General features: G+C 36.8%; 1 protein-coding gene and 1 long non-coding RNA gene across 9 annotated transcripts in view; one reads left to right on the top strand and one right to left on the bottom strand.

Moving 5' to 3' along the window:
- By (focal adhesion protein tensin) overlaps nucleotides 1-26,635 on the top strand; it is a 161,792-nt gene that overhangs the window by 77,989 nt on the left and 57,168 nt on the right. For 6 of the 8 annotated variants that reach the window (XM_083097614.1, XM_083097613.1, XM_083097617.1 and 3 more), the window contains one exon: nucleotides 16,148-16,327. In XM_083097614.1, the coding sequence (XP_082953740.1) occupies nucleotides 16,148-16,327 (180 nt within the window). Of the gene's footprint in view, nucleotides 1-5,948; nucleotides 6,112-11,995; nucleotides 12,476-16,147; nucleotides 16,328-26,635 lie in introns of those variants that run through there. The other 2 variants (XM_083097618.1, XM_083097616.1) reach the window with 2 other exon arrangements.
- LOC145970718 (uncharacterized) lies at nucleotides 15,313-17,516 on the bottom strand. Its single transcript, XR_014438577.1, has 2 exons — nucleotides 16,731-17,516; nucleotides 15,313-16,335 (listed from the first exon to the last, which is right to left on the bottom strand). It is a non-coding gene; the product is annotated as an uncharacterized LOC145970718 (long non-coding RNA).

Here is a 26,635-nt window from a genome sequence, read left to right as displayed (position 1 = left end):
TTTCGATATCCCGCATATATAATCAAGACACTTCAACGCTCTGGAACAAAGTGCTCTTGCATTGATGAGTGTACGTTGGTGAAAAGTGGAGTGCGTTGAAGTGCGGCATCACGTTTTATAATTCATACAATAGTCAAATAGCACTAATACAAACTAAATATTCTGCATTCTCGAATTGTGCGGTATTTTTCCTATTTTTATCTTATTACTATCGGATTATTAAATTGGTACGTACAGTCTGAATATTATACCCTACATTGTTCTCAACTATTATAAGCATTCCAAGTCCTGTGAATCAAAATTATACTGAAATTCCGTGCCATTCCATTATCTTGTAATTAGGCTAATTTCATGTCACTTGATTGAAAATAGATTACACAAGTATGCAGGGCGCAGCTGAGAAAGGTCATAACGCCTAATTATCTCGCATGACAAAGTAGGTCGTCTAACAATCGATACGGTAAATCATTTAAATACTGTCAACTTAAGAGTATTCTCAGACTTCAGACTTTTCCAAAATTGAAACAACTCCACATTGATGGTAATCATCTATATTTTTCGCGCGTGTGCGCACTTATGTGGGTCAGTGAGACTATCAAATCAGCGTAAATTCTCCTTATCGATAGATGTCTTATCGAGAGTAAATACGAAAAGGCTTCGTACTACTACTAAGATAAGGGACCACCTATGTCGTTCATTCATTTCTCGTTAATGTTTGTTCTAATTAGCATCAATCAGCTTTGACGTGGGCAATTAAAAAAAAACAGGGCTTATCATATACTCGCCTTCGAGTCGACCGGATGTTATGAAATCATTGTTTTGCAACAATACCCTTTGTAAGATTTGTAAAGCTAATCTAAATCGAGTTTCGATCTATCGTACAGGAATCGTTAGAATCACATTTTAGAACATATTGTAAAATAAAAATTTTTTTAAATTCGTCTTTTCCGTTAGAAAGGATTTTGTAGGATTTTTGAAACATCCCCCACGTATAACTTCATGAAAGAAGTAAAAAGAGTCTTGATATTGTTAAGTTAGAGAAAGTACATATCCGCTTTCTATTTAATAAAACTCGTGTTTCTTCGCTTCGAGGAAGTTTTTGAAAAGCATGATATCGAGAAATTTGGAGAGAAAATTTCATGAAAACTTGTTGCTCTTTTCACTTTGCGCAACTTTTGATACACTTCGTATGCACTTCTGGGAATAGAATTTTGCAGAAGTTGTTCCCCTCACGCGCGTCTCGGGACCACCGAGTTTGCTAAATTTCTAACACGTCCATTTCCGGCGCATATGGAATACGTCGTTCTTCGAGAAACGATAAAATATACCGCGTTTGCGTTAATATTTCACGCGGACATTGTCATCAACGGCTATCTAAAGTATTTATGTTAGGGGAAACCAGCCAGTCGTCATTCGTTCACGCGTATTTGTGTAACTCGCACGGGGAACGCGAGAAAGCCATTCACTCGCTGTAAAATATTCTGGTAGCAATGGCAGTAACTGGAAGCAATAATTTCTACGGCGACTTCGCGACATTCCGCTTTTTTTCTCTTTTTCTCGTATGCGTACTTTAGTATACTGAGTGGCCGGCCAGCCAACCGGCCGACATCGCATTCGGGAAGGAATGCAAACACGACGGAACCGTGTGCGCATTGCTTATGTACCCACGTGGGTGGTTAGCTAAAGTGGGTGGCTGCTTGGCCGGCTGTACCGATCTGGTGGAAGAGTGCTCAAGTGCTCGACTCCACGAGTTTATAACCCCCGGTTTACCTTTCTGTCGACCTTCGGGACGTCAAACTGGAATTGTCGACGATCGATGAGTGCCATGAATAATATCAATTTTTTTTAAATTAATTTAATGCGTAGCGGGATCAACATCGCGATAGAATAATAATAGATCGTGTTCGACAAAATATTTGAAGCAAAATTATAGATACCAGAGATCCTTTCAACAAATGCAATTAAAATAAGAAATAAAAACTAGATATTATTATGATAAAAATAAGAACTAGATTATTAAATTGCTCTGCGCAAGAATGTGTAAAATTTATGAAATTTTACATGCAGCACTGATACCAAGATTTAATATTTTTACCTGTCAGATGGTTGAACGAAACTATTGAAAATGCTAAGTTTTCATTTAAAATGATGGATTTTATTGGTTTCCATCATCATCATCAATATAAATACCATCCCATATAACCGTATGTAGCCTAATGCTACATGACGTGAATTATTTGCCGAACGATTGCGTGACACCGTCGTTGTATCACGCTGCTGATATGCGAGCAGCTCGACTGTGCCATTAAAACTTGAGCCGTAATAACACTCGGCTTCACACGCACCTTTGCCTCCACGTGGCGATAACGTTTATGAAAACGCTGCTGCTCGACTTTATGACGCGTGATAGTGACTTAACAACTGGGACGATACCGCCGGGAAAGATACCACGATCTGCGCAAAACTCGCAGAAACAATAATCGCGCTTCTTCGATTCGAAGCAATACTAGCATCTGGAAGTAGACGATGCAAGCATCTGAAAGATATAAAAATACCGAATTTTTGATATTTGACTTTTTATATCAAATTAACTACAATTTGAAGAAGCGTGAAAGAAACTTCCTGAATATTTCTCTCGTATAAATTTATTCTTCGATCAATTAAATCTGCGTATAAGCCTCTCTACTTCGTATCATGTTGCTTGATTGCTTTTTGCGAAACAAGGGCCAATTGAGGTCAAACTAGACAACGTCAATGTGCTTGAACAAAATTCTCGATTAATTAAAACGTCGACCTAGAGACGGGGCCTAAAGCGTTTCGAGACGACGCGACTCAAGTGCAATCAACAGTTGCAGCAGTTGGACCGATGCGGCCTCGTCTCGCGGCGTGCATCTTAATTATTCTCGCAAATACACGCCGCTGGCTGGGCCGGGAGACAAATTGCATTCCTCGGCGGAGCCGATCGGAGTGCAATTATATGACGTCTCATAATTCAGTCTTTTCTTCCTGCCTATTGGCTCCATTGTACCTCGTCCTTGCACCGACACGACGAAAGGACCAGTCCCCCTTTCGCACGCAAAGACGCGAGGCGCACACGTGCAAATCTCGTCTTCGCAATTGATCGCGTAGGACGCGCGGTAATCCTTTTCTGCGTGGTGATATCCTGCCAAGTTTTTCGTGTAGGCGTCGTGCCCACATTCTCCAATGTTCTTTTCCAGAGCTCTCCAACGTTCTCCGGTGCTCTTCAACTCGCTCTACGTCAACAGATCGTTGAGATCTTGACGGAAGTCTCGGTTATTTTAAGCACTCCTCGCGCTCCGAGTTACCTTCTCTCATTTTTGCGCACGGTATTTAATATTTAAAAGAGCGCTGCATACGAAATAAGTAGGTTGAAGACAGCCATTTCGCACGAACAGTTTAATCTTTCATGCTCGAGCTGACAGATTCCATTAGCTCCACGATGCTTCCTATCTTTATCGATTATATATACTTTTACAATGTGAAATCAGAGTTTTGAGACTTGCAATTACTCGTATCTTGTACTTTCAAACTTATTATGACTAATCACAGACGATAACGTGCCAAATCCGTCTGCTAATTATTTAATTCGATTTTTATGTCTCAAATCTCGATTCGGCCAGGTATTGGCATTTTCGTTCGAAGAAATCGATCGAAACAGATAAAACGCGATAACGAATCGCTAATCATATCGTTGTTATATAAGATCCTATTTTTACTGATAAAAAATATTTAGCGAGTTTCTTTCATTGTCGTTGCGAATGAAACTCCAACAGGCACAATAGCTGCGAGCAGAAGGTCCATTTGCCGTAATAGACTCGTTGTTTGGCCGCAAATATGTGATATATGCTCATATGTATAAAGTCAGTACGCGAGATTAGCCGCGCCGATAAGCGAATTAATTAATTCCCGAATTACGGCGAAATGCGCGCACCGGCTCTAATTAACTCGGCTCGTTTAAGATTGCGATCGCACAGCGTCACCTGCGGTCTGCCCTGCGATGGGCAATACTTCCTCGACTGTTATCTTCGCCGATGTCACCGTTGTCACTTTAACGTGCGACGAATCGCATGTCCGCTTCGTTACATAAGTGCGACCAACGTATATTGCCTCGGAGTGAAAAACGTCAACGTCGTGCCTCGCGGCTTCGTAAATCTCGACGATATTTCAAAACGCCGTAATTTTATTTCTGTATCTTCAAAAAAAATTGCTTTGTGAAGGCCGCTACAAATAAACATTTATCGCGCGATATTCGTGAACCTCAAAATAAAATCTGAAATTTTTCTGTAAAATCCCGATTATAAATATATATTTAAAAAAAAAAACATTTTTTCGCATCATATTTTAGAATATTATATCAAGATAAAGCTTAAGTAACAGTGATAACGTTGTGTCGTAATGAACAGAGATGGCATTGATATGAGCGTAATAAATATTGGGTTTAATCAAATTATCGCTGATCGCAAATATCATTAGTTTCAAATTTGCGATGTGATTTTATGGGATTCGTAAACTTAGCGGATACTAAACTTAGCGAATACCGGCGCTATTTAGTGGCAAATGAGAAAACGCTTTTACTGTGTCGTCACTTTTGCTTTAGTACAACTGCGACAAATGTTCTTATTGGATACGCAAACATAAATGCACGGCCTTCATCGTCGTTACTGCAGCAAACTTTGCGGATGCACTCGCGACAATCTATAGTTTCATGACCCAGAATTAAACATGACGTATGTGGATAATAATTATTATCACGTTTACAATGTTATGAATATGACGTACGTGGATAATAATTATTACCACATTTATAGTATCTTGATAACGTTGAGGCTGATGTAGACTTAAGTTTATGATGAAATGAATTAGTACAATAAATCTATTCGACTTTTCTAGTTATATATTTTCCTAATCATAATAATTTCAAATAATTCTCCAAATTTTTAATTATTAATTTATAATTTATATTAATTTATATTCATAAAATTGTTTATCAAATAAATAATTCTCTAAATTTTTAATTCATTAATTTATAATTTATATTAATTTATATTTATAAAATTTATAAAATTGTTTATCAAATAAAAATATAGTATATTAATAATGATATTGCAGATACTTTTGCAGTATTAATATTAAAAGTTGGATTAATTTCTTAAAGAGTTATTATTTAATTGGCCCCAGGCCCAACAATTCGTTTGCGTGTCCGCACTCATCTAGCAAAGGAAAATTAATCAAATGTAATCTATAGTCATCATCCCGGATGTGTCAGTGAATCATACAAGAGCTGAATATTATTTTTAGTGCTATCTAGTGTATGTAGAATAAAATTGTAGACTATTTTCAGATCAGTCGGTATAAGAAGTACATCTCCTTGACCGTTTTTATAAGATTTCTCATATAATGAAAGAGAAACTTATTCCAGCTTCACATTTGTTGGATATTTATATCAAAACAAGCATCGTCATCATCAATATTGAATTAAATACGCATTTTATTCCTCAAAATGAATGTATCCATCCGGTTCTCGAGATAAATTTACTGACTGCAACCGATCCATCATTTCATGTATACCATCCATACAATTCGCGAATAACGGAGAATATCCGAAATTGGAAAAAAGTCCGATACTTCTCTTTTAATACCCTGACTGTATCGCCGACACTATCAGGGGACAATTTTTGTTATCTTCCCTGGGTGAGAAAATAGGAAACCTCCCTCCTTCGACTCCCCTCGCGCATCGCAAGCCTTGGTTACGCAAGCACGGGTCGCGTCATTGCAGCTGCAGCAGGGATCCCCGTTGCAGTTTCTGCCGCCATCCCCACTATCGACGACGCGGCGAAGACGAAGAGCGCACCGAGGTCCGGTCCTCGCGGTGAACGGCACATGCGACGCACGTCTCTCTCGGTATCTCGTGAGTGCAGATCGTGAGTACGCGGCCAGTCGATGTACGTGCACACGTGTGAGCACACGTACGAGAGGCGCACGCGAGCACGCGTGAGAAACTCGCTGGCTGTCTTTAAATCGCGCTGTTCTTTTCGGGATATCCAGGAAATCCGGCGCAAGACAGATCCCGAAAAGATTTGCTTAGGATCGGTAATTGCGACGAATTTGCGAGCGATTTTTTTTTAATTCGCGCTTTGAAAATTTTTTTTTCGAAGATTGAATTGTTTCATTTAGCTGATATTGTGGGATCTGTGATTATGTATGAATTGTGAAATTAGATTGTTGGAACTATGTGTCATATACATAGTTTTCATTTGTGATTGTGAAATACAGTTGGAAAAACAGTTTTTTTTTAATCGAACCAGAGTGTTTTTTTTAATAAGAACTCTACAATAATTTTGCATTATTAAAAATTCTCGATTATATATTATTTATTGAATTATATATGACCTCATAATCCAGAGTCGCATCTGTGTCCTTGGAGCATTTAAGTCATTTAACATATTCATGTTAACAGAAATTATCATCTCGTAAAAATATCTCAACATTTTATTCAATTAATAATACCTTATTTTATTTGTATTATAAAAAATTTCTCTCGCAAATAAAAAAAGACGACAGCAATCTAAACATATAATACTTAAAATAATAATTCTTAACGTTTAATTTATTTTAATTAAATATAATTCAATATGCATATTTAAAATTAATAGAAAAATATTCTAAGAGGATTATTATGATGTAGAGAGGTTTCAATAATTATCTATCCTCTTATCTACTTTGCATATCGATTTGCACACCGACATTTGCACTAGGAAAATAATAGACGTCATGCACAGAATAAAGTTCAAAAGTGCATATTAATGAAGTTTTTATGAATATTATTACGGATTATTTTCGTACAAATGTTTTCGATGAATTATTGTTTTTCTACATTCAATTATATCGCTTAATATATATTACACGACTACATGCGTTATGATGTAAAGTGCAGAGGGCGATAAAGTTATGCAAATATTTATATGCTTGTTATAAGATAAATTGCCTGATATGGTTGAAACTGGCAGAATAAAAAAAAGAATGTAATCCGATTATATCCGGCTGGTTATCGTTCGATAGAATTATGCATTCAGCCATACTTTAATGCTGATGCGTAACAAACGCGTGGGCGGCGGCGATCTTGAATTACTGTTGAGAGATGTTATTATGCTACGAGAAAGTTATTGGTCCATGAAATACACCTCTCATATTTCAAAGATTAATTATAGAGAAAAAGTATTTAATACCGTTATTTAAAACGCTAATTTTTTTTTAATTTATCAATTTCTAATGTTATAGAACCTTAAACTTCTCAAATAAAAAAAATTTATATCATGGTGAATATTAACATTACATCCAACAAGTGTTCAATTAAAAGTATCAGGGATTCTTTAAGGAACTAATAATAATAAAAATATTACAATTATATAAATAAAAAATAAATTATTTAACACGAAACAATAATCTATTGTAATTATACGTTTTTTTCTTTAAGCACAATTAGATGTCGAGTTTTTTATTCTTAGATTTCTGAAAAGTTAATGGCTTCATTATATGATGATGTGTCTCATACAAACGGAAAGTATAGAGGCTTCTTTATACTGCTTGCTTTACGCGTGATCATTCCCACGTGTTTCCGCAACACGTAAGTTGGTGGCAATGGGTGAGAGCGATAATTGTTTGCTATCTTGCGTCATAGATGTCATCCGGCATTGACTGTCATTGCATAATATTATAGAAATAATAATGATGCGGTTTTGGTTAGAAACTATTTCTCATTGCGTAATTATAGTTGAAATTATGCATTTATTTGGGAAACCATTTCATGTGGAATATATCGTTGTGTATACTGTGCCCATTTGATCTTTCTGGACCACTAGAGTCCATCAATTGACCTTTCCGTTACCAATGTCCCGGTGAAATGTAATACCGCTGGGACAATAACGACCCATATTTCATCGAGATGTATGCATGTGTCGCAAAGCGCGTAATCATGGACGCGATTCTATCACATTTTTACAAAATAATAAATTAATATTATTAATTTATAATACATACGAGCCTTACTTAAAAATAAAAAAATTAAGAAAATTATAGAGATCTCTTTGAAAATATAAATCTGCTTTTAAACTTTCAATTTACATATTATCGAAAAAGCATGCGCAATCAATTTTATATTCTATGTCATTTCCAATTAACGTATCTTCATGAGAGAAACATACAATTTCGCGCCATTATTTCACCATGCATTATCACATTTTACCGAGATATCAACGATAATATCATTGTATTAAACCACTATAGCACTTTGTCCCGCCATGTCACGTCGTGTTCCATGATAGGATCGACAATCTCATTTAAACATGGCAACACGATATTTCGTTCTCTCGTGAATGTCATGTCGCGCGCGTCATCCCGTCGCAATAGTACAAATTTTCCAATTTATTATTGGTCCCCGATACATAAATACCGCGTGTATGTACATACTATCTGCTCGTAAAAAGCCGATAGCGCACCGTGAGAACGGTATCCGAGGTGTAGGCATCCCTTGGCCGATGTGCTCGAGAAACGTGCGCGACCAGATCGCTTAAAGAGGAGACTTCGTAGCACGAGCACGAAGCGGAGCAGACATATAACCTGAATTTCTTTCGTGAACAAACGGCGACAACCGCGCGCACAGCTGGGTTTAGAGCCGACGTGGACGCTGAGGTTTTGCCCGTAGCTCGTAATCTCCCGCTAGGACTCGTTTGTTCAGGAAATGGACGATCCCCGCTCGCAATTTTCGGTCTAACAAAGAATGATACACATCGGCTTTATCTTTGTTAGTTGGTGTCACGTAGAGACTCTCTTTCTACTTCCGACTCTAAGCTTGTTTCTTCTCTTTTATTATTATTGATTGTTCAATGGGTGTCTCAAGTTTAATTAAAATACAAAAGGTTTAATTTTAAAATAAAGAATGATAGATTTTTAAATTAGTAATTTAAATTATAATTCGTATAATTTTAATTGTGATAATGGAGACTTTGATGTTTTATCAACCCCTGCTCCGCTCTTGAATGATTTTTCAATCCTGAATATGTGAGAGGCAATTCCGTTTTTATTTTCTTTCCCCAATGCTACGTAGGAATAAAACTTTGCATTCAGCTGTTTCTATTCGCATATTCAAACATTTCAACGCAACATACCGAGAGTATTCGGGATTACAATGTATTCCGTTGGTGGAAAAAAGGGAGCGTTCCGCGCTGTTAAATCGGGATTGTACAAATGTCGAGGCTTCGCTGTCGGTATAATCTCGATCTTGCACGCGAGGTCGTTTATCCTCCCCGAAGCGATATTGCGGAGGAGAGGAGACGTCCGGTTTGTTCTCTCCCTTGCGCTGTACTTTAAAGCGCAATGTCGTCGTTTGAACATTGGTAACAGAAAACCCTCCTCTCTTTATCGATATATTAAAGGCCACTCTCTCTCTTTGAACACTGGGAACTTTTAACTCTCCCCTCGATTGTCTATCGAACTGAAGCCGGTGACAGCTAAGCGGAGAGAACGTCTCATCCCATGAAAGATCCCCACGTTGACGGTGACGGTGACGGGTCTTACGATTAGATATTAGCCGGATAAGTCGCTCGAATGGCTTCACGGGACATGTTTACGTCGAAGTAAACGTATCGTTGCTTATTACAGTTATGCGCGCGCAATGTTTCAGCGGGAACCAAGTCAAGCGAGATCATCTCACCAGTCTATCTTCAAACATCTAGAAGAGTGACATCTTTTCAAGTGCATCAGACGTGCAAGATCATTTACGCGTCACTATAAATAGGCGGTCGATTTATGGATGGTCGATTGAATATGAAAGATAATCTTTTCGGTCACTTCACTCTAAAAAATATTTTGCTGATGTAGGTAGATTTTTAGGTGTCACGACAAAAATTTTTCATATCCAGAACATTGTTTGTAGAATTTATAACAGTAAATTCTAGTAATATCTTCTGGCAAATTTAGATTCCAAATATTAATCGTTGCATCACGTTGGATAAACATGAGTTTCCATATTATAGTTGAACGATCTTTGTGAGGAACGATTTTTCTGTTACCTCTGTCAAATTTTATAACTAGTATGAGTAGCTTTATTATGAATATGCGCCACACAAGAAAGATTTTCTTCCTAAATTTCATATCAATTTAGATATTAAAAAATTAAATATAAAATAAAATTTCAATAACAATTTAGATAAAATTTAGATAAAATTTCAATAACAATTTAGATATAAATTCTGTCTGTATCATTTAGATGGATTAAATGCAAATATATACGGTGTCAATATTTGCTAATCATTTATCTATCTCAGTTAATTTTTCATCTAGAAAATTGTTGCTGTATTTGCAGGACCATTTTTTCAAGCGATATGTTACATTACATTAGTTTCGCGCAGCGGATAAAAAGACGTAAGCGAAATTATAGGACACAAACCGTTATAAAAGCGAGCAGAACGCATCGCAAACTCCTACAGGAAACGATGATTTTTACCATTATTATTATCATCACCGGTGAATAACTCATAACTCGCATTTGTCTACGCACGGTTGAAGATGCCCATGTGTAGTCGAGGAACATTTATTAAGCTTCCTTGCGACGATCGGAGGGAGATCACTTGAGAACTCGCGGAACTCGTCGCGACTGAACATTTTCGCATTAACATTAGTTCGCGAGATTAATGGCACACGGAAATCCTCGCGGCACGTTGGAAAGAAACTGAGAGATCGTAATCGGGGACCGTGTGTCGTGAGAACACTGCTAGCGTCGTTCTCCATCGTTGTCACCAAGAAACCGTGCACTTTTTAACCGTTCGATATTTCGATATCGTAACGGTTCAATACGTAATATGCGTCCGAAATTTGATACGCGATGACGGAAATGCCAGTTGAGAAAAAAGGGCAATGAGCCCTTAGTACTTCGACGTGAATATTAAAACCAGTTTCGTAGATGATGGCTCGGGCACAAAAATGGCAACTTTATACCCTCAGCTAAGTGCTTAAACTCGTTATTTTATGACTAAGGCAATCTCTTTTTGTTGACTTTTATACTTTAGTTTTCTTTTCCCTCAAGTAATTTTCAATTAAAAATAATATTTGTGTGTAAGAGAAGGAAAAAGAGAAGAAGAAAGAGAAAAATCACTCAATAATTTATTCCTTCATTTTTAATAAAGAAATAATTTTAATAGCTTCTTTTTATCGATTAGGTTACGTAAATTTCTTTGCTGAATAAAGAGTTTTTATCTGTGAAAGAATCGTGAAAGGATATAAATAGTATTCAAGGTCCTTTTCATTTCGACAAAAAAGAAATATTTCAAGTCTGCGTTGCGGGCAAACACGTGAGACGAATTGCTTTTAAAGTTTCTGAAAAGATTCTGCGGTTTATCGACAAAGTCACGCGATTTCGAGGCGTAGATTTGTACATCGGAACGCGAAGAAAATATTGCCATAGGTATACCGAATGGACCAATAAATTTTCGTACTGAATACCATCGCACAAATAGTATTATTACCTTTTGAATGTAAATGGCCTGCAATCGAAATATATTATGTACGAATTGCCTAATTAAAAATCTTTGCTTTATATTTTCCATCGAATGAGTTTTCAGTTCACTGAATAATTAATATAATGCAATATCAAATTCTGATTAAAAATATCAAATTATATCTCTAAAATATATTTAATAAAATAATATATTAATTATAATAATATTCATATAATTTTTAGTCACAGTACAAATTATTAATTATTAAGTTTTTAGCTAGATATAATTAATAATTGCAATGCAATATCACAAAATTCTGATTAAAAATATTAAATTATGTCTAAAATATATTTACTGAAATAATATATTAATTATAATTATAATTATAATTATAATTATTAATACATTAATTATAATAATATTAACTTATTCATATCATTCTTTAATTATAATACAAATTATTAATTTCTGACGAGGAACAGAAAAATTCGAATCGGAAGTGGCATTATTGTGTGCAAGTGTGTATGAGTTGTTGTGGACATGCGCTTTAAAATGAAAGAATCAGGTGGAGGTTGAACAACGATGATGAACGATGGACCGACGTAACCGGCTGCGACGACAGCGTTTCCGACGAGGAGTGCAGAACCGGCCGCGATTATTATCGCACGACCTTCTCCCGCACTTTGCTGCGCGTCATCGACTATTTATGTGTCTAAGAAAGAACGACGTGTTTCGAGACCAACCGCAGAAACCAGAAAGAACAGACTCGGCTCGTGACATTTGAAGAAGCGAAGGGAAACGGGGCTTCCTATCGCTCACCTCGCTCCTCCTCCCTGGCTCTTCTTCTTATTATTCGGTCTCTTCCGCGAGATAAAGAGACGTCGGGGAAGTTCGACGCGAAGAATGCCCGCGGGATGAAGGCCAAGATATCTCGGAAAGAACTGGACGACCTCTTCGACGAGGTACGCGGTAAGATCGCTCGATACGAGACGCGCCGCGGCATCAAACCCGAAGGGACTTTAATTCGGCCGCGCGCGCGGCCATTTTCCTCGCTTCCTCTTTAACGCGCCCTTCGATTTTTGCGATCGCGCGATTAATTCTTGCGCGCTCGCCATCGCCGCTCGAAGACACGAGGTCGATTGGCATGCCAACAACTCGCCGGCACGTCAAGCGTGTTTAATTTTAATGACACGGGGATAACGCGTGACGTTCATGATGTGACTCTTGAGAAAGAACGCTCTGCTAGCTTCTCTTTTGAATATAATAAATGTTTTTATACTCTTGTATATACTTTTGTTTGAGTACTTTTCGATTCTTCTTTTATAATTAATAATTCTCATTAAAATCATTTAAATCATGCTCCATTTAAATGTCATTCCGAATTATCAATGATGAGACACTAATTGAGACGAATTTTTAAAATGGCAGCGTTTTTTCGATGCGTCGGGAAAGCAAATCGTGAAACATGAAACATGACAACATGATCCATCATAGTCTCTGACATTGCAAAACTTCACTTCAAATTACAGCGAAATTTCCAGAACTCCCGATGTGTAGCCGCGAAACCTCAAACAGGAACTCGTCTCAATTGTCCGACTAACGTTACACGTCGCTCTCGATATACGTATATCTCGCACGCTCTTCTATGGACCTCCGATCTGAAAAAATTTCGCGAAGCGTTTAATCCGCGGAAGAATAACATCGCGAATCGACTTACGCGAGTAAGAAGAAATAAAAAGCGGAACTACGTCGCGTACTCGCTGCATTACCGCGATGCAATCAATTTCCGCCGCGTGCTCTCGAGTCGACCGCAACGTGTTCGCGCTGGGATTACATGATAGATAACGGTCGATCTTATCGAATGGTCGGATAGACTGCACTTCAACAGAGTAGAAAGAAAAAAGCACGGTCCATGCCGGTAACGGGAGATCTTTTCCTAGCGACAGTGACGTATAAATGATTGTTATCATGAATGCTATTATTGTAAAAAAGATACTGTAAATTAAATTTCGAAAAATAGTCATATCTCGTTAAATTTATAATATATTTATACGGTAAATTTATTGTATTTGGGAATTTTATAGTAAATTGATCTACTTTAAATTATTTACTTTATTAATTAATTATTTAAATTATTAAATTGATTTACTTTAAATTATGCGCATTCACGTTATATAATATATTACTTTCTTTTATGGAATACTACTAATAATTCATATGTAGAATCAATAATATTTTGAAAGTTACTTTCTTCGATTGATCTTTTTCATTATAAGAAAGCAACAAAATATTTTTAAAGCGGAATTTTAATTAATTGCTCTTATGAATTATAAATTATATATAAAAGTGCGGACTGAGAGAAAAAAATGCTATTAACGTAAAGTATGAATATAATTGATTCTATAATATAAACAGAGCTATATACCATTTCGTGACATTAATACAAACATGCGAATTATACGCTTCGTTACAAATAACAGCGTTAAAAGAGTTTTGTTCGCAACATTACGTTTTATCCGCAGTAAATCGTGATTTAATTAAAGCCGCCCTCTAAATCGCGCCTTTGTTTATGATGAACACGATCGCTCTCCGCACGCGTTCCGTTGCACCGTATCCGGTAGCCGATCTCCGTGTTAGATCGCCACGTGAATGCCACGGACGTATCTGACGATCTCGATCGTGTTGGATCACTCTCTAACGCAGCGTCATGAAAGACAGAGGCTAAATTACTGCGGTCCGTTAGTTTGGATCGCGGAACGCTTATGTGAACTCACACAATCGACATGGCACATACACATACATCTAGGCAAACGCATTATTCGATCTCTCACATCTCACATATATCAAGATTTTGTCTGGAAAGCGTACTGGATGACACGTAATAAATATGTAAAATATGTGCATGTCAATTTTATTTATAAATTCATTACCCTGTAATTGTGTTTTTTTTTATTTTCAATAATTTTTTAAATGTTTCATCGACAACGACCGACAGCACCGATGGCACCAAAAAATGGAGCGTTTCTAAAACGCGAGAATTTCCAGGACACCATATATCCGACTGTACAAACACCGACTATTTTACCAATCCATTCCGCGAATGTCACTTTGATTGACACGTGCACGCGGCCGCAGATTTAATGCCGCGCGATGCGCGCGCGCTTGGCATGAAAGGCTCCCAAAAAATGCATCCTTTAATCGCGGCATGCAATCTTGCGGGAGATTACACGGCGCGACGTGAGATATTATTATATACAATGTGGCCGCGATTGCGAAGGGAATGCCGTGGCGGATGTAAATTAGCCTCATTCCTCGCGAAATTAATTCCGAGGCCGTGGCAATTGAACGCCGCCGATTTGACACGGGTGAAAAATTTTAGATTGACTCCCTCCCCCCCCCCCCCCGTAATTCGCGCTCGAACGAGCTCCGCCGTTTTGAGTCTCGAAAAGGCAGCTTCAAGAAGCGATGAGCGATCGGCAGACATGGTCCACGTTCGAGACGCGCTCGCACGAGAGATTCTGCTTATACGGCCTCTATTATAAACCACCGATGCTAATTGCTATTACAGCGAGGCGTTGCATAAGCGCAATTATCGCACGAGCGATGCCGTTCTCGGAGGATTGCACATGCGCACGCGATCTTTCATAGTTCGGCTATGTAAGGTCTACGAACTCCTGCACCAGCCGTTTGTTCGTGTCATCTTGAAACACTATAGAATTATTAATTGCGGCGGATACATATGTCATGATAAATGGTTGACATATATCCCTCCACAAGTTGAATAATAACACGGTATACGTATGTATGAAAATAAAATATATTAATATTCATGACATAAAAGGAAACGTTTGTTATTATCTTATCAGCCATTATTTTGTCAATCACAGATTTCTGTTTGCTGGCACTTAACTCAACTTTGACTTCCATACATAATTGCTTGTAGATAACTGATTTTAAGTGATATTCTGACACGTGAGATGATATGAAAATAGATAAGATAACGACGGTATTTTAGACTAACAATAAGAAAAATTTTTAATAAGAAGTGCAGCCTTATTTACACCAATCGCGTGGGTTGGCTTGTCATTCTAATTAGGCTTGTCGGATCGGCGGAGCGGAGCGATCCCGATACAATTGTCCAGAGACAAATATCCGAGACTAATCGAACTATGTCATCGATTGATGCGACGCATTTGCGAATGTAAACGATCTGTACGATCTAGTTCTTCAAGGATACAAGTGTTCAGTAACACGCGATAATGTACGCCTATTAATTTCTGTACAATGACACGATATAATACGCGTTAGACAACGTTATATATTTACTTTGATAGAACGAAATAGCGAATAAATATATGTCAACAAAAAAAGTAATTTAATTATTTTTTTAATTTTCAAAATTATTATTTAAAAAGCTGTTTAATTATTTTTTTAATTCTCGAAATTATTATTAAATATATGTAGCTATTATATTTCGTAACTATTATCATTTAAAATGACAAAAACCGTGTTTTTATTGCTCTAATTTAAAAATGAAAAGATTGGTGTTTCTAATTATATTTTATGTTGAAATTTGATTTGAATTTCATTTGATTTTGTGACATCCCTAATAAGAAATTGCGCTTTTGTTTCAGGGCGCGCGGTTCCGAGACACCTCGCAGCAAATTCATAAACAATGGCAAGCCGATCCAACGAGAGCATTTCCGACTGTCGGCAGTGTCACCACAAATTCGCCCTCTCCAGCATCGGGAGAACTCTCCACGTCAAATTCGACTCCCAGCCCTAGTCCTAGTCCGACTAATCAGCAAGTCATGGTGAGTACCTATTGTTAATCAAATTGAATTACACGCGATACAGTCTACAAGCTGTTGTAATTAATCTTAAATTTAAACACAATAGTTCAATTTTAAAGAGTAACAGATAATATATATTTCTTTTTAATAATGCGCATTTATCAATATTAATATTAATAATATAATATATTAATATTAATAATATATTAATAATAATATTTATAATATTTTTTGCTTGAATTATTAAAAATCGTTTATTAATTCCCAGATAGCACGACATTCTATGGACGTATTTCATATACATGGACATGCGGACATAAAATGAACGCTCATGGGATGTCCTGTGCTGTCTGGATTAATAGTGACATTTTGAAAAAATTAAATTTACATAATTATTATCACAAAAAACAATATGTGCTCTTACGTGATCTCGCAACTCTATTCCATGTCTTACGAAAAAGAAATAATTTCTTCCGACACAGCGTCACGCAAAATGTTGTCGCTGTTTGTCGTGCACGCGGCGAGATCTAGACTGGTGACATTTTCCTCGAAAGGCCAATAAAGTTTTATCTTGCTTGTATGCGAAATGCGATGTGAAGCGCCGATATATCTTTTCGCGGAGCAAATCCCGTGCAAGCGCAGACGTCGCATAAGTGCAGTGAGAGAGCTCAGACTTGAAATTCTCCGGGGTATATCAACCACTATTTGAGATTCCGTCGTCCATGTAGGTCAGGGGTTGAGGCATCGTCGAGCTCTCGCAGAGCGCCGATATAGACATGCATATACGCGAGCACACATCCACGCGCATTGTGCATGCATTCAATGTCACAAATGATTTCTGCATCGATTTCGGCCAGCAATAATGCCCGGGAATTGCATTTGAAATATTTTTGGCTACAAATTTGCGTTTTCGTAAAAGATACTATTCTCGATGCTTCGACATAGAATTAAATTTCCTAAAGTATACTCGCACAATTTCTTCCGGCAACGTTCAATCTAGCAAAATATATTTATTTTGCAACTGTACGAATTCACATAGCTTTCAAATGCGAAATTAATACGCATCGGCGAATGCAAATGGATATTTTATTCGAAGCCAATACTACCGAAAAAGCTCTCAAAGAGACTTGGAAAAACGATGAACGAATCCAAAGTTCTAGGTACATCGAATTTTTGCCCTTTTGATAGATCATGCATCAATTCTACGTCACGACAGCGATATTTGCGTCACTAGAGAAAGCTATATACGTATAAAGGCGCATACAAACTTACGCACGGCATTATTCTCGCGAGACTATCGGTATGCAAGCCATATATCCAATTGAACAGTCGACGAGGGTGGTCATCCCCGATGCCATTGTACTCGCGCTGGTGTCGCTCTGCGGGGTCCGATTCTGGGTCACCGTGGCTTAATGAGAAACTATCGGGCTTATATATACGCGACCACCGCGACGTACTCGTTATGCAAAACTCGCGCACAAATTGAATTCCTCCTGGCGACACGAGTTTGTCTTTTATGGAATTAATTCCCGCCCGGCGAAGAGAATGTTTGACGTGACGTTCGGGGATTAAGGCCGTCCCGTCCACGCGACTGGCAGATGAAGATCTCTTCCTGGTCGTGCTGTTGTAGAGAGACAGGCCGAGACAGTGAATACGTAATTGCGAAATTAGCGCTGGCATTTGTTACGGAGAAATGGGATTAGAATTTATATTTCCGGGATAACCTGATTTCTGTTTTTTCGAGGCTCCCGTGATTCTGCATTCGTCATATCCTCATCGCGGAGATAAAACAAAGACAAAAATATATGACGAGAAACGGTTAATGAAGAATGAAGCGCGAATATACATGCTCTTACAAAATTAAATAATGGCTGTTCTAAAAATGTGACTGTTATTTGTGTCAGAGAGAATTTTTAACAATTCTACTTAATAAGATTCTCAGACACTCATCAGAATTTTAATTGAAACAACCGCATTGATTGCTAAATAATCTTCACATTTCTTACAATACCGCAAATGAAATAGCAACCGCAAACAATGCATCGTAGCAACCTACGATGGCCTATTAACGTAGTTGCAATTGCGGTGATACCGCACGTAACTATGCACACATATTTATACCATCGTCATGCTTGGAGACACAACACGCCGCAGAAAAATAACAAGATGCCCGTCGGTTGAATGATAAGTTAGAATTCCGAGAAGCTCATTTTTGCACAATTTTATTTTAACAAATAAAGTCGTTACGTTAATATCGTTTACGCAATATTTTAAGCTAATCTTGTTTTTACCCGCTCGATTTCATCGTGAGTTTATCTTCGGCGAGAGGTTACTTCTGATATACCGATCAAAATTGGTACGGTGACATCAACGATTTGTATATTACTCAGAAAACCACGATGATCCCATTTTTTGTACGACCTAATTACGTAATTATGATCATGGATCACGCGCTATCGCGGTCAGCAGACTTCAAGCGGATATAATGTGTTATGATATATTACATCTCTGATAAAAGAGAATGCAGATAAAACAAGAAATATTTTTAATTCCTCATAGGAATATTTCAATGACAAGAAAGTCTGAGATAGTAAGAAAATCCATAAAATAAAAATTTTTAATCAAAATACCGAAAAATTTTGTATGGAAATATTGAGAGAAGCATAAACTTCTTAGAGAGTATCTAATATTCGATATTTTAAATTCGAATATTATTTTTGGATCAAGAATTTTTCATTCAATTTAACTGTAATGTTTAAATAATAAATTATTCGCGTACATACATATTTTGAGCTTTATTATAATTTAACGTAATATTAATATATTTAAGGACAGAAATTTCCGTTTACGTCATTAAAATGTAACATACGATCAAATTTTGCAGCGCAAATTATCAAGCGCAACTTAATTGTGCGTGCGATTGCAGTCTGATATCGTTAACATGTTAGCGTCATCATTAAAAGCACATCGATATCGACCTCCTCGGGAAATTCCTCGTTTACGTAATAGAAACTCGAGACAGAAAATAACTTTTGCAAAAAAAACCGCTTATTTTAACGGACGACATACTAAATAGGGCAATCTTTTAACGGTAATGATAATGATTTACAATATCCTAATACGATACGTAGTTATACAGGATGATAATAGTAATTTTCGTTAAAATCTGGAGCACACGGAAAGCGAGGACAAGCAAATTCAGCCGCGAAAGTATAGAGATAAATTTTATTAATAAACATAATGTCTAGTTAGATGAAGGTTATTTGATAACGCAATGTTTTTTCATGAGACCAAACTACCATGACTATTGCTATTACCGCTAATTAATGTCATATCATTACGTCAAGCGGATCTGCGGATATGCGGATATTTACATACACCCAACATCAATTAACAAAGTTGCTTATTGCTACGCTGACTTCATTGAGCGTCATATAACTTTGTTAGCACTGTATATCGAGTTTTTCTCATTTATTAAAGTTTTTTAATTTCTTACCTAAACTGGAGTCATCAAAGTAATAGAACAAATAGTGTGCGTTCTTTTCCAAAGCAGCGCAAACTTATTCTAAATCGTACTTAACAATTCGCCGAGGTTCTAATCTAATTTATATTACACTGCGTGGAAACGCACGAATGTATTATCGCGCAGGGCTACTATAAATAGCATTACCATATATCCCATGCACACGTAATTTAGCAGACGTCATAATCGCGGGCGCGTAATGATTACACCGAGGCTGATAGCGCGAGTCGCCCCTCGTTGAAAGCCAGAGAGACCAGACCCCTCGAGCAGATTACCCGCTCTATGCAAAGAGAAGTCACTAACCCGCTCGCAAATAAGCCGCCTTAGGTAAGACTCCGTATCGGTCATCGTAGAACTTCCCACTATGACGATGGTGTCGTATAATCGTGATTAATTCGCGCTTTTTGCACGGAGATATTCGCCGCAGCGAGTTAATTAGCACCGCCGGGGGAGGCGAGAAACGGCGAGTGCGAATCTTCCGATAATTAACGTCTCAATCGGATCTGATTGCAATTACTGGTGCCGAATAAGTCGTATCGAGCGTACGATGTAACGTCGCGATAACTGCAACGAGCTCTCGTGCTGCGCTCGTAAAAGAGTCGCCGGCTCTCGCCGGAATAATGGAGCGATTTTAACACCGGTGGGTTGGCTAGGATTGGCTCGCTCGCGACCAGCGTCGATGTTTACCACCGGATATTTAAATTCGCCGTTGTTGTGAGTTATATCCTTTCACAACATCGCCGGAAGTTATTTCGCGTCGCAGAAATATATGACGATGATAAAATTTTCAAGAGAAATTGTAACTTGAAAACTCCCACTGGAAATTGAATTGGTAACCGTCCAATATATGCTGTAATTAAAATGTCATTATTAAATTTACGGGAGCGTAATATAAAAGTACGTGAAGATCCGTTTTATTCGTGTACCTCGGTATCGTAATAATTTAATATAAACAATATCAAGAGGGAAATAACGATGAAATAACTCGGGTTAATAGTTTTTGCTCTTCAACGATGCGAATATTAAATTTCTTGGCGATTAATCTCGCTTCTTACACATAGCTCAATAATAATAAAAAAATTCCCGTCTGCTTTAACTGAAGTTTTATTAAGGCTACTACCGCCTCTCGTACTCGCTCCTTACGGCACGTATACCCGCCAAAAGGGTTTAAGGTTAAGAGGGTCGGCCGTTTAAGAAAAAAGAAAAGGAGATGCAGCGGATCCTTGAGAATCCTGCAGCTGCTAGTCATCATTGGCGCAAGAAATTGTACGCGTGTTCCATGTCTAACCGTTTCGATGAAAGGTCGGGAAATAAGATCGTAGGTCGTTAGAACGTTGACAGGATACAACAATTCGTAATGACGTAGTTGGATACGCGATTGCTCGTTATCTCGCGCGTTATCTTTCGATGATTTTTGTTATCTATTTTGTATTTTTTTTTACCGTGACACGACAATTTTTACACTTTGCATACAAAAATATTGCGTGACATGATGCATATCACGTTTTACTCATGTTTATTCATATCACTATTTGCATAACAAACAATAAAACGTATATGATGCGCTGTCTCAATTATATAAGGTAGTTTTTGCATCCTCTGAATAAAACGTAGGATTTTATCTTTTGTTCGTGCAAATAAAATATAAGCATAGAAATTATTTTAAATGCTTATATATTATCTCTTTAATTTTTACAAAAGAGAGACGTGTGTGATATGAAAATATTAGGGATTAATATTTTTTATTCTTTAGAGAAAATTTTATTTTACTTCTGAATTTGCAAAATCTTTCTAATTAATTTTCTTGCATTTATATAAAATCAATATATTATCTCAATCAAATCTCAATAAAACGAGCACGATTATTTTCGTGACTTATTCGTTTAGAGATGCTTTTGTTTCCTTTTATTATAGCAATCTTTTCAAAATCTTCAAAATTAACACTTTCCAATGTAATGTAATTTTACTTAAAAAATTCTGATAGCATAAATTTCCCGAAAATATGATAGAAATATGTATACATATATTGCTGTGTAATATTTTATATATAAATTTGATCCAATAATTTATTCTCAATGTTTATAAACTAATGAGATAAATTCGTATAAATATTTATTATTGCAAATTACTAACAATAAGCAATAATTCGTTAAAGTTAGACAACTGATAAATATTGGATCATCATTTATTGTAACAAATGCATACATTTTATCATTATTATTTATTTTGGAATTATGCAAAGTATATAATTTGTTTGATTATCGCGCAGTTATAATTTTATTAAGAGAGAACAATCTTGTGTAAATATTATTTTTAACTTTCTACACAAATAACAATAAGAATGATAAATTATTATCTCATCTAAAAAAGATTAATATAGAGAATTGCGTATTTAATATCACTTTATTTGCACGAGGTCCCTAGATGAAAATATCCGCGTTAATTTTGTGAAACATTGCAAAAGTGACTCTCGGCAAATTGCCATTGCGACCAATGTTTTACAAACTCTCGTGTTTTCCTTTCGAGAGAGCACAATCCCGGCCGACAACACGCGTCCTAAACATCTGCCATGCATGCGTTTAACGCTACCGATTTATTTACGGTGACTCGGATGGGGTTGCACCGTGTCTCTGGATTCGATCTTCGACAGGACGAAAAGAGAAATATGCACTCTCTCGGTGCAGACACCAGACACAATCTGGTTGGCGCGTGCCGTTTACTATAAGCACTTCCGCTTTAAAATTTAAACAAACATATACACAATCGCTGTAAACGGTCACTGCGTACACATTATATAATATTATAAATAATACATAATATCATAAACAATAATGAAGCACAATTATTTTTAATTTACGTTAACCAATATTATTGTAATAATTCTAAAATAATTCTAGCGTTAATAATATTTTATCAATATATTCTATGACAGTTTTTCCTCTGATATGATAAGTTTGATAATATAAAATACTGTTCCTGAATTCCGCTCCCGAAATCTAAACCGGAAATATCAATTCAGCTATATTTTTTCCATATTATCTCGAGAAATAGAAACAAAAAGAATTATCGAGTGTGTACAGCACTCTCGATGACACATCGCAGGCATAATGCATTAAAACGATTTATTCTAGGAGCACACTTGGCTTTCATAGTTTCCAACAACCGTGTGTCAGTTTACGCGAAAGGGAAAAAAAGAAAAAGAGAAGGTTTTCCTCCGAATTACGCGCCGTTTATCAAAGTATGCATTTTTCCATACACTGGAGCCCATCTTTTTCCCTTGACAATTTGTCACTGCTTTGTGTCACTATTATTATTACTATTTGCTATTGTATGTAATTTCGATTACTCCAAACTTTTTTATCTTTTCTGTTTCTTTGCCACATCCTTCTTTTTATTTAATAACAAATCGAAGCCCTTTAATATCTACAGTAATTTTCAACGCTGCCCTTATAATCCGTAAGAGTGTAGAATAATGGCAGTCGATTGAGGAAAATTCCATGGTTATATAAAAGAATCCTTTCGCGCGAAGTAAAATACTTATCGTTTTTCTTTGTAAGGGCTTCCATTGTTATAAAAGACGGAGAATTAATAATAATGCTATTAGTTCGATATTTCACTGCCATTGTTACATTACATTTCACCTTCTTAATGATAGTCTTTTAAAAATTATTATATTAATAATGTCTCTATGTGTGTGTGTGTTTGGCCTTATTTGATTAGTTTGTACTATAACATAATTCCTTCTATAAATTTAAAAGAGAGCTCATCGGTAGTTCTAGTGTATTTCCGGTATCTTTACCACCTTCGTTCATCCATTCTCGCCTCGTCTTTTACCGATTGCCCGGTATCCGGGTAGCGATTCGATGCGCCGAAGGGATGGTTGGCGCGCCACTCTAAGTGCATCGAAATTTATGAACTGTCTTGCTGCCGGGTCTGCCGAGGAGCCTTCGATGCCGTTGAAGGATTAATGCTCCGCTTCTCGCCCGGATTTTATGTCGGAAGCATGAAAAATGTTCCGCCCGCTTTACTCGCCAGTAACACCACCACCACCACCACCACCATCACTATCACCACCATACTCGCTCCTGTATTAGCGTTTCCCGTCTTCCGCGAGGATCCCCCCTGCCGGTGCACTTTAAAGCGGCGACCTTCGCCACGAGAGAACGGCTTTAATTGGTTTCGCGCGAGCGGTGCGTAGACGAGCACCAACACGTGCTCACCGCGAAATTGCTTTCTCGTCTGCATTTGCATCCCGAAATTCGATGCGATTTCTCACCCGGCCCGTGGCGGCGTCGGATTTAAATTCGCGATACCGACACGCGACAGACGAGCGTGCGGCGTCCGTGAGCAACGCTTGTGAATAAATTGTTGGCTAATTAGCGATTAAAGAGTCGACGGGGAGATTAATGGTTCTCAGCCGAAACGAGCTTGCGTAATCTCCATTTGTTAGCGCCATTGAAAAATCATTACAATACATATATTTTTTACAATAACGATCATTTCAGAGATATCTATATTTAAATATCCATTAGCATTAACTGTAATGTTACTGGGGAATTAGCGTTTTTATATGTGTTTGTGTATTAATAATTACAAATGTTATTATTCTATGATGAAAATAAAATCACCAAAATGATGTAATTCATTTGTAATTTTTCTACTATATTGTGACATTTTTTCACGGCGCAATCAAAAAGAGATTTAATGGCAAAACGCATAACAAATGCACAAATTAAATCTTTAATTGTGAGAAGGAGAAATGTGGCAACCGCTCCTCTTGCAACGCGATTTATTTTGTACATGACGGCTGTTTATCAAAGATAATGAAACGCGCTCATTGAAAAGTCGTAACGTTTTCGTCCGTACATCGATTACGAGTTGTATACATGAAAATGAGAGAAACAAGAATTTATCGTGCCAGAGTCGCCCACCAGCCAGGTAAAAAATGACGCCGCTGACCGCCTACCGGGACAATCTATCAATCGCGAATCTCCGTCGAATGAAAGGACGCCCTGCATGACTCTTCGAAGTTCCTTGTTCGAAGATCGTCGATCTTCATTGCTGCCACAATGCCGCGAGAATCTCTCTTATACGAGACTTTTACAAAGTGTATCGCGTGTTATTGCCGAGTGGTACGCAGAAATATTTGCAAGCTTGCAAATAAGAAGCCTCATAAAGAACAATATGATTTCGTTTCTTTAGACATTCCTTAATCGCATTATTATTCATTGAACATTTTTGTTTTAGTTAGTGTAAGCAAAATTATATCATAGTAAGATTTTTGAGATATATAAAAAAATAGCAAACAAAAAATTCAAAATATGGATGTGATATGAATGATATATATATTTAACCGATATTTGGATCTTGGCCGAGAGCTCTCGAAAATAAAAATTCGTCGATATGTGATTTACCAGCGGCTACGGCTGAGATTGAATTCTATTAATATAGTGCGCGAAATGGCTTGGAACCATTGATCGTTGTTATTGTTCTGACGTCGGCAGTTCCTATTTCCTGTACTTGTGCAGAGAAATCTCTAATTTTAGGCAATGAAACATAATACCCGCATTAGCTCAATACATTTTTTCTACGTACGCATTTTATACTAATATCGTGCATCTTTTCTTTGCTATAAAAAAATAAGAGAAAAGAGAAAATCATGATAGATTAACCTAACCGTTTATTCATGTTATTAAAAATAATAAGAAACTTATTTATTTAATAAGTAAATTTAAAGAAACAAAATTTTTAATATATCATGTTTGTTACGTGTTTTTATTGAAAGTATTTCGCAATATTCGACTGCGGAAAAAAATAATTATACCCTCCTATAAAAAATCATTTATCTCGCGTTATGAATTAAATAATAATTGACGGTGGGAATTGACGATGAGTGAGGCTGATGTATTTTCGTAAATTAAAGAATAAAGAAGACCGTTGATCAATTGCGTCCAATCAGAATGCGATCGTGGATCAAAAACGACGATGACATGACGGTATCGAGGAGACACGCGGATCGAGACAAATGATCCATCTCGTAAACCAGTTTAGGCGGTAAAAGTGACGGAGAGTCTCGATCGAAATTATATCGATTATCGATCGAGATACAGCGGAGAATAATAATTTAAAACCACCGTTTATAATAAGTAAAGTAAGTCCATTATTTCGTATCAGTCTGGCTGATATGTCGTAGTCTGGATGAATAAGATCGATCGGTCTTCCGATGAATATAATGAAATTTAATTTAATAAACACTATTATATATATAAAATAGAGAGAGAGAGATAGTAAATTAAAATGAAAAAAAAAACGAGACCGAGAATCTTAATGAAATTACACTATAATGGACTATATGATAACAAATTAATTAGTTTCTTATCTCTTTTCTATCGCATTCGGATTTTGCATGATTAAATAATTTACTCATTAAAGAAAAAAATTGTAATACTCTTTCGTATCTATTTTTCTTTAATCTATATGCATGAGCATCGTAGAATATCGTGGTAAATGCACGTTTTTCAATTTCTATTTTCTATAGAGATATAGAATTTCAAATCATAATCCAGATTTAAAAAAAATTGCAATCTATGGCGACCTCGAAAAAATTTGTGACATTTCTGCAGTTTGAAATGACATAAAATAGCACTTAAATTTGTGCCTTTCGGCAAGCTGTCGATTTAATTCCGATGTCAAAAATTTCATTCCAAAAATTTCGCTGCTCTCGCGCGATTTCCGGATGCAAATACGCGGTATGAGGCGTATTGCTGAAAGACGCGAGCTGTCAGAGCATCGACGGCGATAATTGA

This window comes from Camponotus vicinus, unplaced genomic scaffold, assembly GCF_025532165.1.
Source record: "Camponotus vicinus isolate PSW18456_S1 unplaced genomic scaffold, iyCamVici1.0 SCAF_4, whole genome shotgun sequence".
Taxonomy (NCBI): domain Eukaryota; kingdom Metazoa; phylum Arthropoda; class Insecta; order Hymenoptera; family Formicidae; genus Camponotus; species Camponotus vicinus.
The sequence above is the reverse complement of the archived record's forward strand: the minus strand, read 5'-3'. Positions and strand labels throughout refer to the sequence as shown.